This window comes from Phodopus roborovskii, unplaced genomic scaffold (genome assembly GCF_943737965.1).
Source record: "Phodopus roborovskii unplaced genomic scaffold, PHOROB, whole genome shotgun sequence".
Lineage (NCBI taxonomy): Eukaryota > Metazoa > Chordata > Mammalia > Rodentia > Cricetidae > Phodopus > Phodopus roborovskii.
This window is the reverse complement of record NW_026126407.1, coordinates 58,236,825-58,249,292: the sequence shown is the minus strand read 5'-3', so window position 1 is coordinate 58,249,292 and position 12,468 is coordinate 58,236,825. Positions and strand designations below refer to the sequence as shown.

General features: G+C 42.5%; 1 protein-coding gene across 1 annotated transcript in view; it reads left to right on the top strand.

The window, feature by feature from the left end:
• Cpped1 (calcineurin like phosphoesterase domain containing 1) overlaps positions 1-12,468 on the top strand; it is a 119,449-nt gene that overhangs the window by 77,661 nt on the left and 29,320 nt on the right. The window contains 1 exon segment of the mRNA XM_051181449.1: positions 11,062-11,484. Coding sequence (XP_051037406.1) covers positions 11,062-11,484 — 423 coding nt within the window.

Genomic DNA, 12,468 nt, shown 5'->3' with positions numbered 1-12,468 from the left:
GGTTTTTGTAGACTTTTTGTCTCATTTTGCCCTTTGCCTTTTTCTTACTGGTGTTTTCCTTGTATGTTTTTTATTTCTATTTTTGTGTGTTTCTTGGTTTGTTTGTTTTTAAGAGAGAGTAGTTCAGTAGGTAGGGTCTGGGAGGAGCTGAGGGAAGGGGAGAAAACTATCAAAATATATGAAAATTTTTAATAAAAAGTTTTTGCCAACCCTACAGAATAGATAGATAAGTAAATAAAGAGAAATATCTAGTCTGCTTCTAACTAGTTTCTCTGTGTTTTTTCCTTAGTTAAACGGCGAACCAATCTCCCCAGTTGGTCAAATGCCTGAGACTTCTTTTTGAGTTCTTCCTTACTACCTAAAATTAGTACATGATTACCACCTGAATGCTTCTCAACCCCTTCTAATTGTATTCTGTTTCATTTCTGAGAAACAGAAAGACAGTTGGGGCTGGAGAGACTGCTAGGAGCATGGCATTGTGGTTAATAGTGGTGGTACATGCCTTTAATCCCAAGACTTAGGAAGCAGAGGTAGACAGGAGGAGCTCTGTGGGTTCAAGGTTACCCTGGTCTACATAGCAACTTGTATGACAGCCAGGACTGCATAAAAAGAGTCTGTCTCAAAAACAGACAAAAAATGAGATGCAAAAGAGCACTTGTTGCACACAGTAGTACTGGGTTCAGTTCTCAGCATCCATGTGGCAGCTGGGAACCATCAAATTGCTGGAGTTCCAGGGGATCCAGTGCCCTCCTCTGGCCTCCATGGCCCTCGGTTTGCAAGTGGTGCACATACATCTAGGAAAGATACTCATACACATAAAATAAATCTAAAAAGGAGCCCCAGCTCATTTTTATATATTGATCTTGTGTCACACTGCCTCCTGGTTCTGTTCAGGGTCCTTAGGTCCCATGGTTGTATCTCACTCTCTTCTGTATGCTGCTCCCCCTTCCTGCTGAACTGCATGGCTAGGTTTCCACTTAGGTTCCATGGAGTACTAACAACAGTTCTCCCTATCCTCTCACTATGTTAGGAGAAAGTGGCCACTCTAACTATTGAGTGCACCATCCCTATGTTTCTTACAGAAGTCCCTAGTAGGCTAAGGATGTGTGTTTCTTTTCCTACCTTGCTAAGAACTTTTATTATGTAATATTTTGAGGCTATTTTGAACACAACCAAAGTAAGAATAGCCTTAATATCCCTTAATGGATAGTGATAAAAACAAGTTGTAGATTTCTTGTTACATCACATGGTATCAATCAGTGAATGATTGCATATTTTCATTTGTTATTATTTTGTAAAAATACATTTTTAATATTCTATAATAATTACTGTAAATGCATTTTATCTTATCTAATGACAAAGTTTTGGTTCTACTGGTTTATATATCTTTCAGCTTTGCACGTTGCGTATCTGTCTCACTCAGTCCTACTCCAAAATCTGGCATTGGAGTTCCTGTCCACAGCCTGCATATCACATCTGTTTGCCTTGAAGACTATCCCTAACTCTCTTCTGAGTAATTTTTTTTATCATTTTCAGTCTTTCCCCCTTTTCCATGTTTCTCTCCTTATCCTTTCTGTGAAGTGCAGAGCCTGCTTTCAGCATTGGACACCCACCACCATGGCCAGGTTTCCATTTGTTCTGTTCATTGCTGGTAGGATGTGAGTCCAGCTTTGTTGTCTTGCATTGCTGCTGCATCAAGGCTACTCTAGATGGCTCTGCTGACTGGTCCTGAGCTGTGTTGATACTGAGGTGTTACTGATGTCCTGACCCAGGAAAGATTCCAGACACACAGTAAGCACTTATTAAACAAAGCAGAAATATTTTCATTCCAGTTGACTTTCATAATCTATAATTTACTCCTTTATTTCTAAACTTAACTAAGCATTATACATGTCCCTAGGGAATACTTCTACGCCTTCAGAAGTGGTATATTGCTTCTTATGTGCATACAGTGAGTGGCTCGCCATTGAAAAAGGAAAAATTCATTATATTTGGTTGGTGAGGTGGAGGGAAGGCAGCTAATGTTTTGCAAGCCATGTTTATACTAGACCCTAGACATGGTTACCTAGATATGAATCCTTAGGACTGTGCCTAAGCTTTTAAAATCATCACCTCGCCTCACATTGGGGGAGCCCAGGGCTCAGAAGGATTCACCTCACGAGTCTCCCTTCAATGTCTGAAACACCATAGGAAAGGTGTACACAGTACTGGAAAAACTTGCTAAGGTCTGTCTGTAACTGAAGACTTTCAGGGAAGCTGGGACTCATTATTAGTGATAGCTTTTTAGGACACACGTGTAGTTTCCTCAAAGCTGCATCCTTATGCTGTTAGGAAACACATTCCCTATAACTTCACATGACCCCAGCTCTTTGCTATAGCTCTCTGTCCAGAGCTTTGATTAAAACTTTTATTAGAATACTCCTCAACTGTCCTGAGTGGCTGTTAACTCACACTCCAGCAGTCTCTGTGTCTGCTGGTGTAAGTTTGTTGATGGCCATCATGAATGCAACTGAACACCCAGAATAGGAAATGTCCTCTCCCTCCATACCTATTTTCAGTATGGTATTTGAAGTCTTAGCTAGAGCAGAAAAATAACCAAATAAAGGAAATGCAAATGAGGAAGGAAGAAGTTAAAGTATCTATTTATAGATGATATGATTTTATACATATACATTTTATGACCCTAAAAACTCCCAACAGGAAACTTCTACAGCTGATAAACATTTTCAGCAAAGTAGCAGAATACAAATTAACACACAAAAATAAGTAGTTTCTCCATATACAAATGACAGACTGAGAAAGAAATTAGGGAAACAATCCCTTTCACAATAGCCTCAAAAATACATATATATCTTGGCATAACTCTGACCGAACAAATAAAAGACTTGAATAAAATTGTAGAAAATGGAAAGATTTCCCATGCTTATGGATCGCTAATGTTAAATATAGTGAAAATGGCCATCCTACCTAAAGCAATCTACAGATTCAACAGAATCACCATCAAAATTCCAACACAATTCTTTACAGAATTTGAAAGGACAATTTCCAAGATCATATAGAAACACAAAAAGACAAGGATAGCTAAAACAATCCTGAATAATTAAAAAAAAAATACTGTTGGAGGTATCACCACCCCTGATTTTAAATTGTACTACTGAGCTATAGTAATATAAACTGGTATTGGCATAAAAACAGACACACTGATCAATGGAGTTGAACTTAAGACCCAGACATAAGTCCACACACCTATGGACACCTGATTTTTAACAAAGGAGCCAGAAATAAATACTGGAAAAAAAGGCATCTACAAATGGTACTGTTCACATTGGGTGGGTGCATGTGAAGAATGCTTATAGATTTGTACCTATCACCTTGCACAAAACTCAACTCCAAATGGATCAAAGGGTTCAATATAAGGCCAGATACCTTGAATCTTATAAAAGAGAAGAACTCATTGGCACAAGAGAAGACTTTCTGAAAAGGACACTGGTATAATAGATGCTCAGACCAACAACTAATAAATACTTCATGGATCTGAAAAGTAGCTGTCTGACAAAGGACCCTGTCACTTAGACAAACCAGCAGCCTACAGAATGGGAAAAGATCTTTACTAATTACATATCCAATAGAAGGTTGATATCTAAAATATATAAAAACTAAAAAATCTGGGCATCAAGAAGACAATATAATTAAAAAATGAAGTACAAAAAAAAAAAAAAAAAAAAAGAAAGAAAGAAAATCAAATGGCCAAGAAACAACTAAAGCAATGTTCAACATCCTTAGCCATCAGGGAAATGCAAATCAAAGATACTTTAATATTTTATCTTACAAAGTCAACAAAACAAGTGGCAACTCATGCTGGTGAGGATATGGACTAAGGGAAACACTCCTCCATTGCTGGTGGGAGAACAAATTTGTACAGCCACTGTGGAAATCAGTGTGGTAGTTTACCTGCTATATCACTCTTATGCATATACCCATAGGAATCTATATCCTATTACAGAGACACTTGCTCATGCATATTCATTGCTGCTCTATTCATAGTAGTCAGAAATTGGATGTCCATCAACTGATGCATGACTAATGAAAATGTAGTACATTTACACAATGAAATATTATTCAGCTGTTTAAAAAAAATCATGAAATTTGCAGGTAAATGGCTGGAGCTAGAAAAAAAATCATCCTGAATGAAGTAACCCAATCTAAAATGAAATTATGGTTTGTATTCTCCCATTAGTCTTCAGGGGGCATGCTATTATCTGTGTAATCACAGGGGCTGTGATTAGAGTAAGGAACTAGGAGTAAGGAAGATCTCCTAAGGAAGGAGAAACAGAATGTATAGATAGAGAGAGATGGGGGTTGGGGAGACTGGAAGGGGTGGATTAAATAGAGAGGGATGCAAGGGAGGGAATATGGAGGAACAACTAGCACTGTGGACCACTTGAGGGGTCATATGGAAACCTACTACAGTAGAAGCTTCTTAAAATATATGTATATATGAAAGAAATTTAGATGGAGTCTCCAAATAGCAAAGAAGACAATACCCCTATTAGACATCTTTTGCCACCAAATAAAATATCCAGTTCCAGGAATTGTTACGAATAAGGTTTTTCCTGCCGACCTGGACCCATCATGGCACCAGCCCCAATTAACACACAGAGACTCTGTCTTAGATATAATGCTGTTGGCCAGGTACTAGTTTCTTATCGGCTAGCTCTGTCTTAATTCTATCTAATATATATCTAATTGGGTTATATCTAATTGGGTTGTTGACCAAAGGGCCCCCATGGAAACCCCAGAACTACTTAGGTTATTGTCTTTGTTAGGGTTTCTATTGCTGTGCAAAGATATCATGACCATGGCAACTCTTAATAAGGAAAACATTTATTTGGGACTGGCTTACAGTTTCAGATGTTTAGTTCATTACCATTGTGGCAGGGAGTGTGTCAAAATGCAGGCAGATGTGGCACTGGAGAAATAGCCAAGAGTTTTGCATCTGGATCATCAAGCAGGCACTGGGCCTGGCTTGAGTTTCTGAAACCTTAAAGCCCACCCCCAGTGATATGCTTCCTCCAACAAGTCCTCACCTCCAATAATGCTACTCCCTATGAGTCTATGGGGACCATTTTCATTCAAATCACCACATTCTACTCCCTGGATCCCATAGGCTTATAGTCATATCATAATGCAAAATGCATTTAGTCAAACTTCAAAAGTCCCCATAGTCTATATAACAGTCTTGACTCTGTTTAAAAATCCAAAGTCTCTTAAATATTATCACCTATTAAATCAAAATGAAAAGATCACATACTTTCAACATATGATGATGGCACAGGATATATACTACCATTCCAAAGAGAAGGAAAAGGAGCATAGTGAAGAGATACTGGACCAAAGCAAGACCAAATATCAGCTGGGCAAACTCCAAACTTTGCTTCTCCATGTCTGTTGTCAAAAGCGCTCTTCAGATCTCCAACTCCATTCTACTTTGTTGACTGCAGCACACTTCTCTCTCTTTAGCTGGTTCCCCTCCCTGTTAGCAGCTTTCCTCAACATGTATCCTATGAATCTGGCATTTTTAATATCTTGGGTTTTCCAAGGCAATCCAGGCTTCAGCTTCACAGCTTCATGCAATGGCTTCTCTGAGCCTCCATACAGAGACACCCCTGACACATGCCTGGCCTCAACAGTTTTCCTTAGTCATGGAAGGAGTTTTCATAACTACTTTCTTGTATTCTTGACTCTAAAGCCAGAATTATGTGGCCATAGGTTGTTCATGCCTTTAATACCAACACTCAGGAGGCAGAGGCAGGTAGATCTCTGGGTTTGAGGCCAGCCTGGTCTGCAGAATGAGCTCTAGGGTAGTCAAGCTTAGACAGTGAAGGAAACCACCAAAACCACAAATGAAATGTGTGGTAAAATGCATTGAATAAGAGGGCCATGTACCTGGCCCAGCAAGCTGGGGTTTGTTGTTGTTGTTGTTGTTGTTGTTTTTATTTGTTTGTTTGCCTTCTGAGTTCTGGGATTAAAGAAATACACCACCATGCCCAGCCCTACACTTTTCTTTAATTCCTTTTCATAAGTTGGAAGCTTAGCTGGGGGGTGGGAGGGGGAACTTGGTCTGAGGTCACCACTCCCTGTTTACACGATCTGTCCCCCTTTTCTCCACAAAATATAGGTTGTGTATTTTTCCTTGCTCAGCTTGCTCCCTTTCATTAGAGGTCTGCATAGGACTAACCACTAAAAGCACACAGCACAGTCAATACTAGGCTGCTTTGATTTCCTCTGCCAAAGATGTTAAATTTAGCTTCAGGCAGAATTTTTGGACAAGGGCACAAAACAGCCACATTCTTCACCAAAATATCACCAGAGCCATCTCTAGGGCACATACTAAAATTCTTCTGCTCTGGCCCCTCTTGAGCAGGGCTCCCCCAGTCTAAATCTCCCTCAGCAGCACTGTTTCCCACACCCCTTAGAGTACTCAACTGCTTTTCCAACCCACAGTCTCAGTGTGTTCCATATTCCTCCAAACAAACACATGATCAGGCCTTTTACTGAAATACCCCAGTCTTTGGTATCAACCTCTGTCTTAGGGTTTCTATTGCTGTGAAAGGATGCATGACCATGCAGACCAAGCATTCAAACCTATGAGCCACTGAAGGCCATTCCTATTCAAACCACTACAGCTGTTGCCAAGGCTACTGGTTGCTGTCCACAAACTGATAAGGTTCTATTTCTGAAGACAATTACACATGTCACTGAACACAGAGAAGTCAAATGGGAGTGCCTAAACAGAGCCTTCATCCCTACTGGCTAGTGTTCATGGTAAACACCAACCCAGTCCCCAAACCTCTAATAATCAGTGATGGGCTGCCTGTATGAAATGCTGGTGCAATAGTGGCACCAATGTTGCAGGATTTAAGGCCCATTACACAAGATTGAGCCCAGGTCTAACAATCTTCGGGTGAATAAAGCCTGAAACAAGATAGGCCATGAGCCTAGAAGAAAACCAAACACTATTGTTCTGCTGAAGGAACATTGGCAAAAACTAGCTGCTAATTACATTCTGCAATAGCTGTAGATCTCTCTCAGCCACCATCTAAGAAGCTTCCTCCTGTGGCAGATGGGAACTAATATAGAAACCCACAACAGGGGTTTCTGAGAGTAAGAGACTTTGGAACACTGGGTCCTAAATGGGATGTCTTCATCAGTCCCCTCTCCTCAGGGTTCAGGGAACTATGTGGAAGAGGAGACAGGAAGATGGATAAGGAGCCAGAGGAGATGGATAAGGAAAATGGCTTTCAGACCCAAAGGAGAAATGCACATCTGAGCTGACAAAGACTGACAGCATGCACAGGGCCTGCATGGTCCAAGCCAGATGTCACCCTAGTACTAAGAGAGGGATGGGTAGACAGAAATCCCTATCCTTAACCAAGAAGCTATTCCCAGTTGATAATCACTTGCAGAAGAAACATTAGTTTTCTCTAGTGGAGTTTCATTGGGCATATAAACACACTTAAAGGCAAGCCCATGCCCAGCAGTAGATGTCCAACATAAAACAAATTCAGTGGTTTTATTAGAGTTCTCTAGAGTAACAGAACTTATAGAATGAATTACCCCCTCCGTGTGTGTGTGTGTGTGTGAGTGTGTGTGTGTGTGTTTTGTGGGTTTTTTTGTGCCTTTTAAATTTCTGGTTCATTTGTTTTTATTTGTCTTTTTAATTTTTAAATAAACAGAAAAAGAAAGCATGGAGAAGATGGTGGGAAGGTGGAACATTTCTGTGAGGAAATAAGAGATGGGAACTGTGATCAGAATATGTTTTATGAAAAAAAATCAGTAAAGAAAATGAAAGTGCCTTAATGTTTTCTAGAAAAAATACAAATAAATTTAAAAGTGAGTGGAGATATTCTGTACATCACAAGGTCATAAAGTTTAAGGCCATGGCTCAGGCTGGCTGAGAGGCCTAACTTGAGTCCTAGGACAGGCTGCTGGTCAGCCTGCTTCAAACCCTGATGGCCCTCTGGTTGAGCTGCCTTGTCCACTGTGGGCCAGGCTTGGGACAGTGCCTGACATGTCAGGACTTTAGGGTGGCCATCCCTGAGCATTGTAACATTCCCCAACAGAGTGACAGGAGGAGGGTAGCCAGGCTGGCAGTGATCCACAAGTATTCGTAAGGAACCTTCATCAGTGGAACACTGAGCTAGCAGGTTAGTCACAAAAAAAGAGGGGGAACTCAGCAACACAGGTGCACATTATCTGGGTTCAGTGAAGAAGACATTTGCAAGTTCCCAGTACTTGCCAACCTGGATTCAGAACAAGTTAAACCAGACCACTCAATGATAAGTGAAATCCCAGCGCTATCACTAGAGCCCCCTCCTGGTCTCTGTGCCAGGCAGGACCTGCTGTTTCTCCTGAGGACAATTAGCTGTGCACATAGACTGAAGCCTCAACTGTGCTGTGTGGGTCCTCCAGACTCCCCCAGCAAGTTCCAGTAAAGGTGAAGTGGCTGGATTCAGCTGCCTGAGTGACCTCTGAAGCTTCTATAATAAGCCCTAGGGTCTTCTGGCAAAAAGCTCTCTCTCTCTCTCTCTCTCTCTCTCCTCGCCCTGTCCCCCCTCCCTCCCCTTTTAGATCCTCTCCTTTTGCCTCCCTCCCCTCTCCCTCTCTGTTCCCCTCTTTCCCCCTCTACTTTCCCCATCTCTCCCTTTTCTCCCCTCCCTCTCTCCTCCTCCCTTCCCCCTTTTCCTCTTCTCAGCTCTCTCCTCTCTTGCCTATCCCATACTTCCCTGCTCTCTGCTTTCCCCTTCCGGTTTTAATCCCCCTCCACCTCTCCCTTACCAGGCCCTTTCTGAAAGAAGAGAGGAGGAAAGGAGAATGACACATAATTCCCAACCCCTCATAATTACTCAGAATTAGACTCCATGAATCCTTAGAGACAGTTTATCTATAAAACATGGATGTACCTGGAAGCCTTTGACATTTTTATGTGCCACTCTACTCTTTGTGCCTTAAGGTCTTTTAACCCAAGGCCTGCTAAGCACCTATGGTGGTTTGAATAAGAATGGCCCCCATAGGTCATAGATTTGAATGCTTGGTCTGTAGCAGTTCACACTATTAGGAGGACTTGTGTCCCTGGGGATCCACTTTGGAGTTTCAAATACTTGAACCAGGCGAGGCCCAGAGCCTGTCTGCCTGCTACCTGCAGATCTGGATGTAGCACTCTCAGCTAGCCACCAGCACCACATCTGCCTGGTGCTGCCATGCTCTCTGCCATGCCGATAATAGACTGGACCTCTGAACTGTGAGCCAGCCCCAGTTAAATGTTTTCTTTTTAAGAATTGCCGTGGTCATGGTGTCTCTTCCCAACAGTAAGATGACATCTTATCAGGAGAGTTGCACTTTTCCTCTTATTTATTTCCTTAGGGTCATGCATGAAGAAAGCATTCCAGGGACTCTGAAATTCTGACTTAAACACTAACAATGCAGCTCACAGTGAATGGCATGAAAGTGAGACACAAAGACAAGCATATCGATCTATCCTTACTGTGCCCACTTAAGTGAGCGCCTCAGATCTCAGAAACATCATCAGGCCAGGAGCGAAGAGGAAGTATAGACACTGTGAGGCACAGCATCCAGGATGGGGAGCTCACCTGGGCCCTCCAGAGCAGCTGTCATTTCTGCAACTCCGTTTCCTTAATTCTGCCATGAGTTCTCCCTGTTCCCACTTCATACATGCTGCTTTGCGACTGAATTTCTCCATTTCTGCATTTCAGCCTGTCACTTGGGTACTTCTTGGGGGCTTTTCTAAGTGTAAGGTTCTATGGGCTGTGCAGATGCTTGGACTCATGTGTAATGCCCACAGCAGTGGCATGAATACAGCAGGGACTCTCAATGCCACATGCTGTGGGTCTCTTCGTATTTAGGAAGTGGGCTTGCTCTTTCCCATCGTTTTTCTCATGCGTGAGGATTGCTACCTCTTTGGGGTCTAATGATCCTTTCACAAGGGTTGCCTAAGATCATGGAAGAACACAGATATTTACATTATAATATATAATAGTAGCAAAATTACAGTTATGAAGTAGCAATGAAAATAATTTTATGGTGGGTTGCTGCAGTATGAGGAACTGTATTGAAGAGTCACAGCATTAGGAGGGTTGAGAACCACCATCTACACTATCTCTAGCAGCTGTGTAACGTTATGTCCTCACCCTGCTTTCCTTTTCTCATTAACTCCTCCTGACATCACAAGCAGGTGGAGTGCACAGTGTTAATTTACCTAACCCACGATTCAATGCCCCAATTTAGAGGGAAGGACTCATGCTTATCCCTGTCACTAAATTGGTGCTTCACACATAGTTGACTCTTAGTAAATACTTGTTGAGTAAATTCACATAGAGAGGCTCTGAAGAACAGATGTGGAATTGAATTGGTCATTTCAAAATCCATTTATTAAAGCTTTAATACATTATTGCAGGAAGTGCGGAAGCCAGCAATCTGAAGAAGAAGGGTGCTGCTTGCCCACACATTTTCCAACTCTCTATCCAAATAATCATTTCCATTCTGAGTCCTGCAGGCCGGAGTGGGAGGGAGGATGTGCTGAGCGCTTAGATGCTGGGCCTCTGTATGCCTTGTTGAGCTGCTGAAGGAATACAAAACGCCTCTTCCATGCTGGGACACTTGGCACATTGATTACCACCTCCCCCACTCCTTAGGTTCTGATGATTCTGCAAGGCCAGATAGATACCTGTGTGAAGCCCTTGTTCAAAACTGGTCCACATAGATAGCATGGGAGGGCCAGATGCATACCGAAGCAGCTGAAATTGCTTTTGTGCTATCTGATCTCACAGGTGACCACAGAGACATGAACCTCTCAGGCTGCAGAAATGAGCAGCAAGTGTCCCACTGTAAGGAGCAGACAGGTACCTGCTTCACTCTCTTGCTTTCAGCAGACACCTACTTTTTGACAGTTCTAAGACAGTTATTCTCTCTTCTGCCTATTTCATGTGAATAAATGGGTAAAAGGCTTAGAGCCCTCTCACGTGATCCCCCTTCATTTTCTAGGAACTCCCTGGCGAAAAGAACAGACCAAGGACCTGCAGCAAGTACTAAAGGCTGTTGACCAAGACATTCCACTGGTGCTGGTCAGTGGCAACCATGATATAGGCAATGTCCCCACAGCCCAGACTATAGAGGACTTCTGCCAGACGTGGGGAGATGACTACTTCAGCTTCTGGGTAGGGGGCGTCCTGTTCATGGTGCTCAATTCCCAGTTCTTCTATGATGCCTCCAAGTGCCCTGCACTGAAGCAGGCCCAGGACCAGTGGCTGGACCAACAGCTGAGCATCGCAGGGCAGCAGAGGTGCCAGCATGTCATTGTCTTCCAGCACATCCCGCTGTTCCTGAAGAGCATAGATGAAGATGATGACTACTTCAACCTCACCAAGGCCGTGCGGAAGGAGCTGGCAGACAAGTTCACTAGAGCAGGTAATGTCTGGGGTCTGGGTGTGCCCATTGCTTTCTGTCACCTGGCAAAGTGAAGAAGGTCAGAGCTTTGGATAGGACTGGTTCTCATCCCACTCATTACTCACTAGTAGCATGGCTGTGGATAAGCTGCAAAATCTTCCTGTCCCAGTTTCCACTGGTATTGTAGGATGGTTATGAATAGTTGTTATCCTAGGAAATATTAGGATGGACCTGCCAAGCACTAACCTGACATAAATGCCCACATTTGAGGATGAATGTCTTGGAGGTCAGGGATCTTAGCAGAAGAGCCCAAAATGCAATCACATGTACCTTGGGAGGTGTGAAGAGCTGATGGAGGCAGCTTCCTTCATCTCTGTGGGAAGTATGAACTGTCTCAAGGACAGATAAGCCTTAAGAAGTGGGCATCCTACCAACTGTCCTCATGTGTCATTCAAGAAGCCTTGGCTTCAGTATATCGGCCCTGGGACTTTCATGGGTTCTCCTGTACTGGAGTACATTATGGTTCCTTCCTGATATAGACTTGTAACTTATTTGTGTGATCTACAAGTATGCAATCAAAAAATGAAGATGCCCTGTTTTTAAAGGTAAGTCTTAGCTGCTGACTCTCTCGTGCTAGAATGCCACCTCCCCCACTCCCTTAGATCTACTCCCAGGAGTCTCTAAAGAAATGGAGTGTCCTAGGTGGTTCGCCTAAGTAATCAACGGTTGTCAGGACTGTGATAGCTGCATGTGTCCTGTTCCCCCTCTCAGACTGTCCACAGCTTATTTGTATAAAACATTTGTAATATGTGAATTCTTTCATTTAGTTGTTATGGGAAGAAGCAAGGAAGGAGGTATCTCACCCAAAAGCCAAAATTTATTAGATTAAAAAAGAAAAACAACAACAACAAAAACCCACTACTCTTTTATTCATCCTCCAGTGTTCAGTGTGTCTTGATTTACTTGTGAAAGTCCAATAGGCCCTTCTGTGCTTCTGAGAATTTT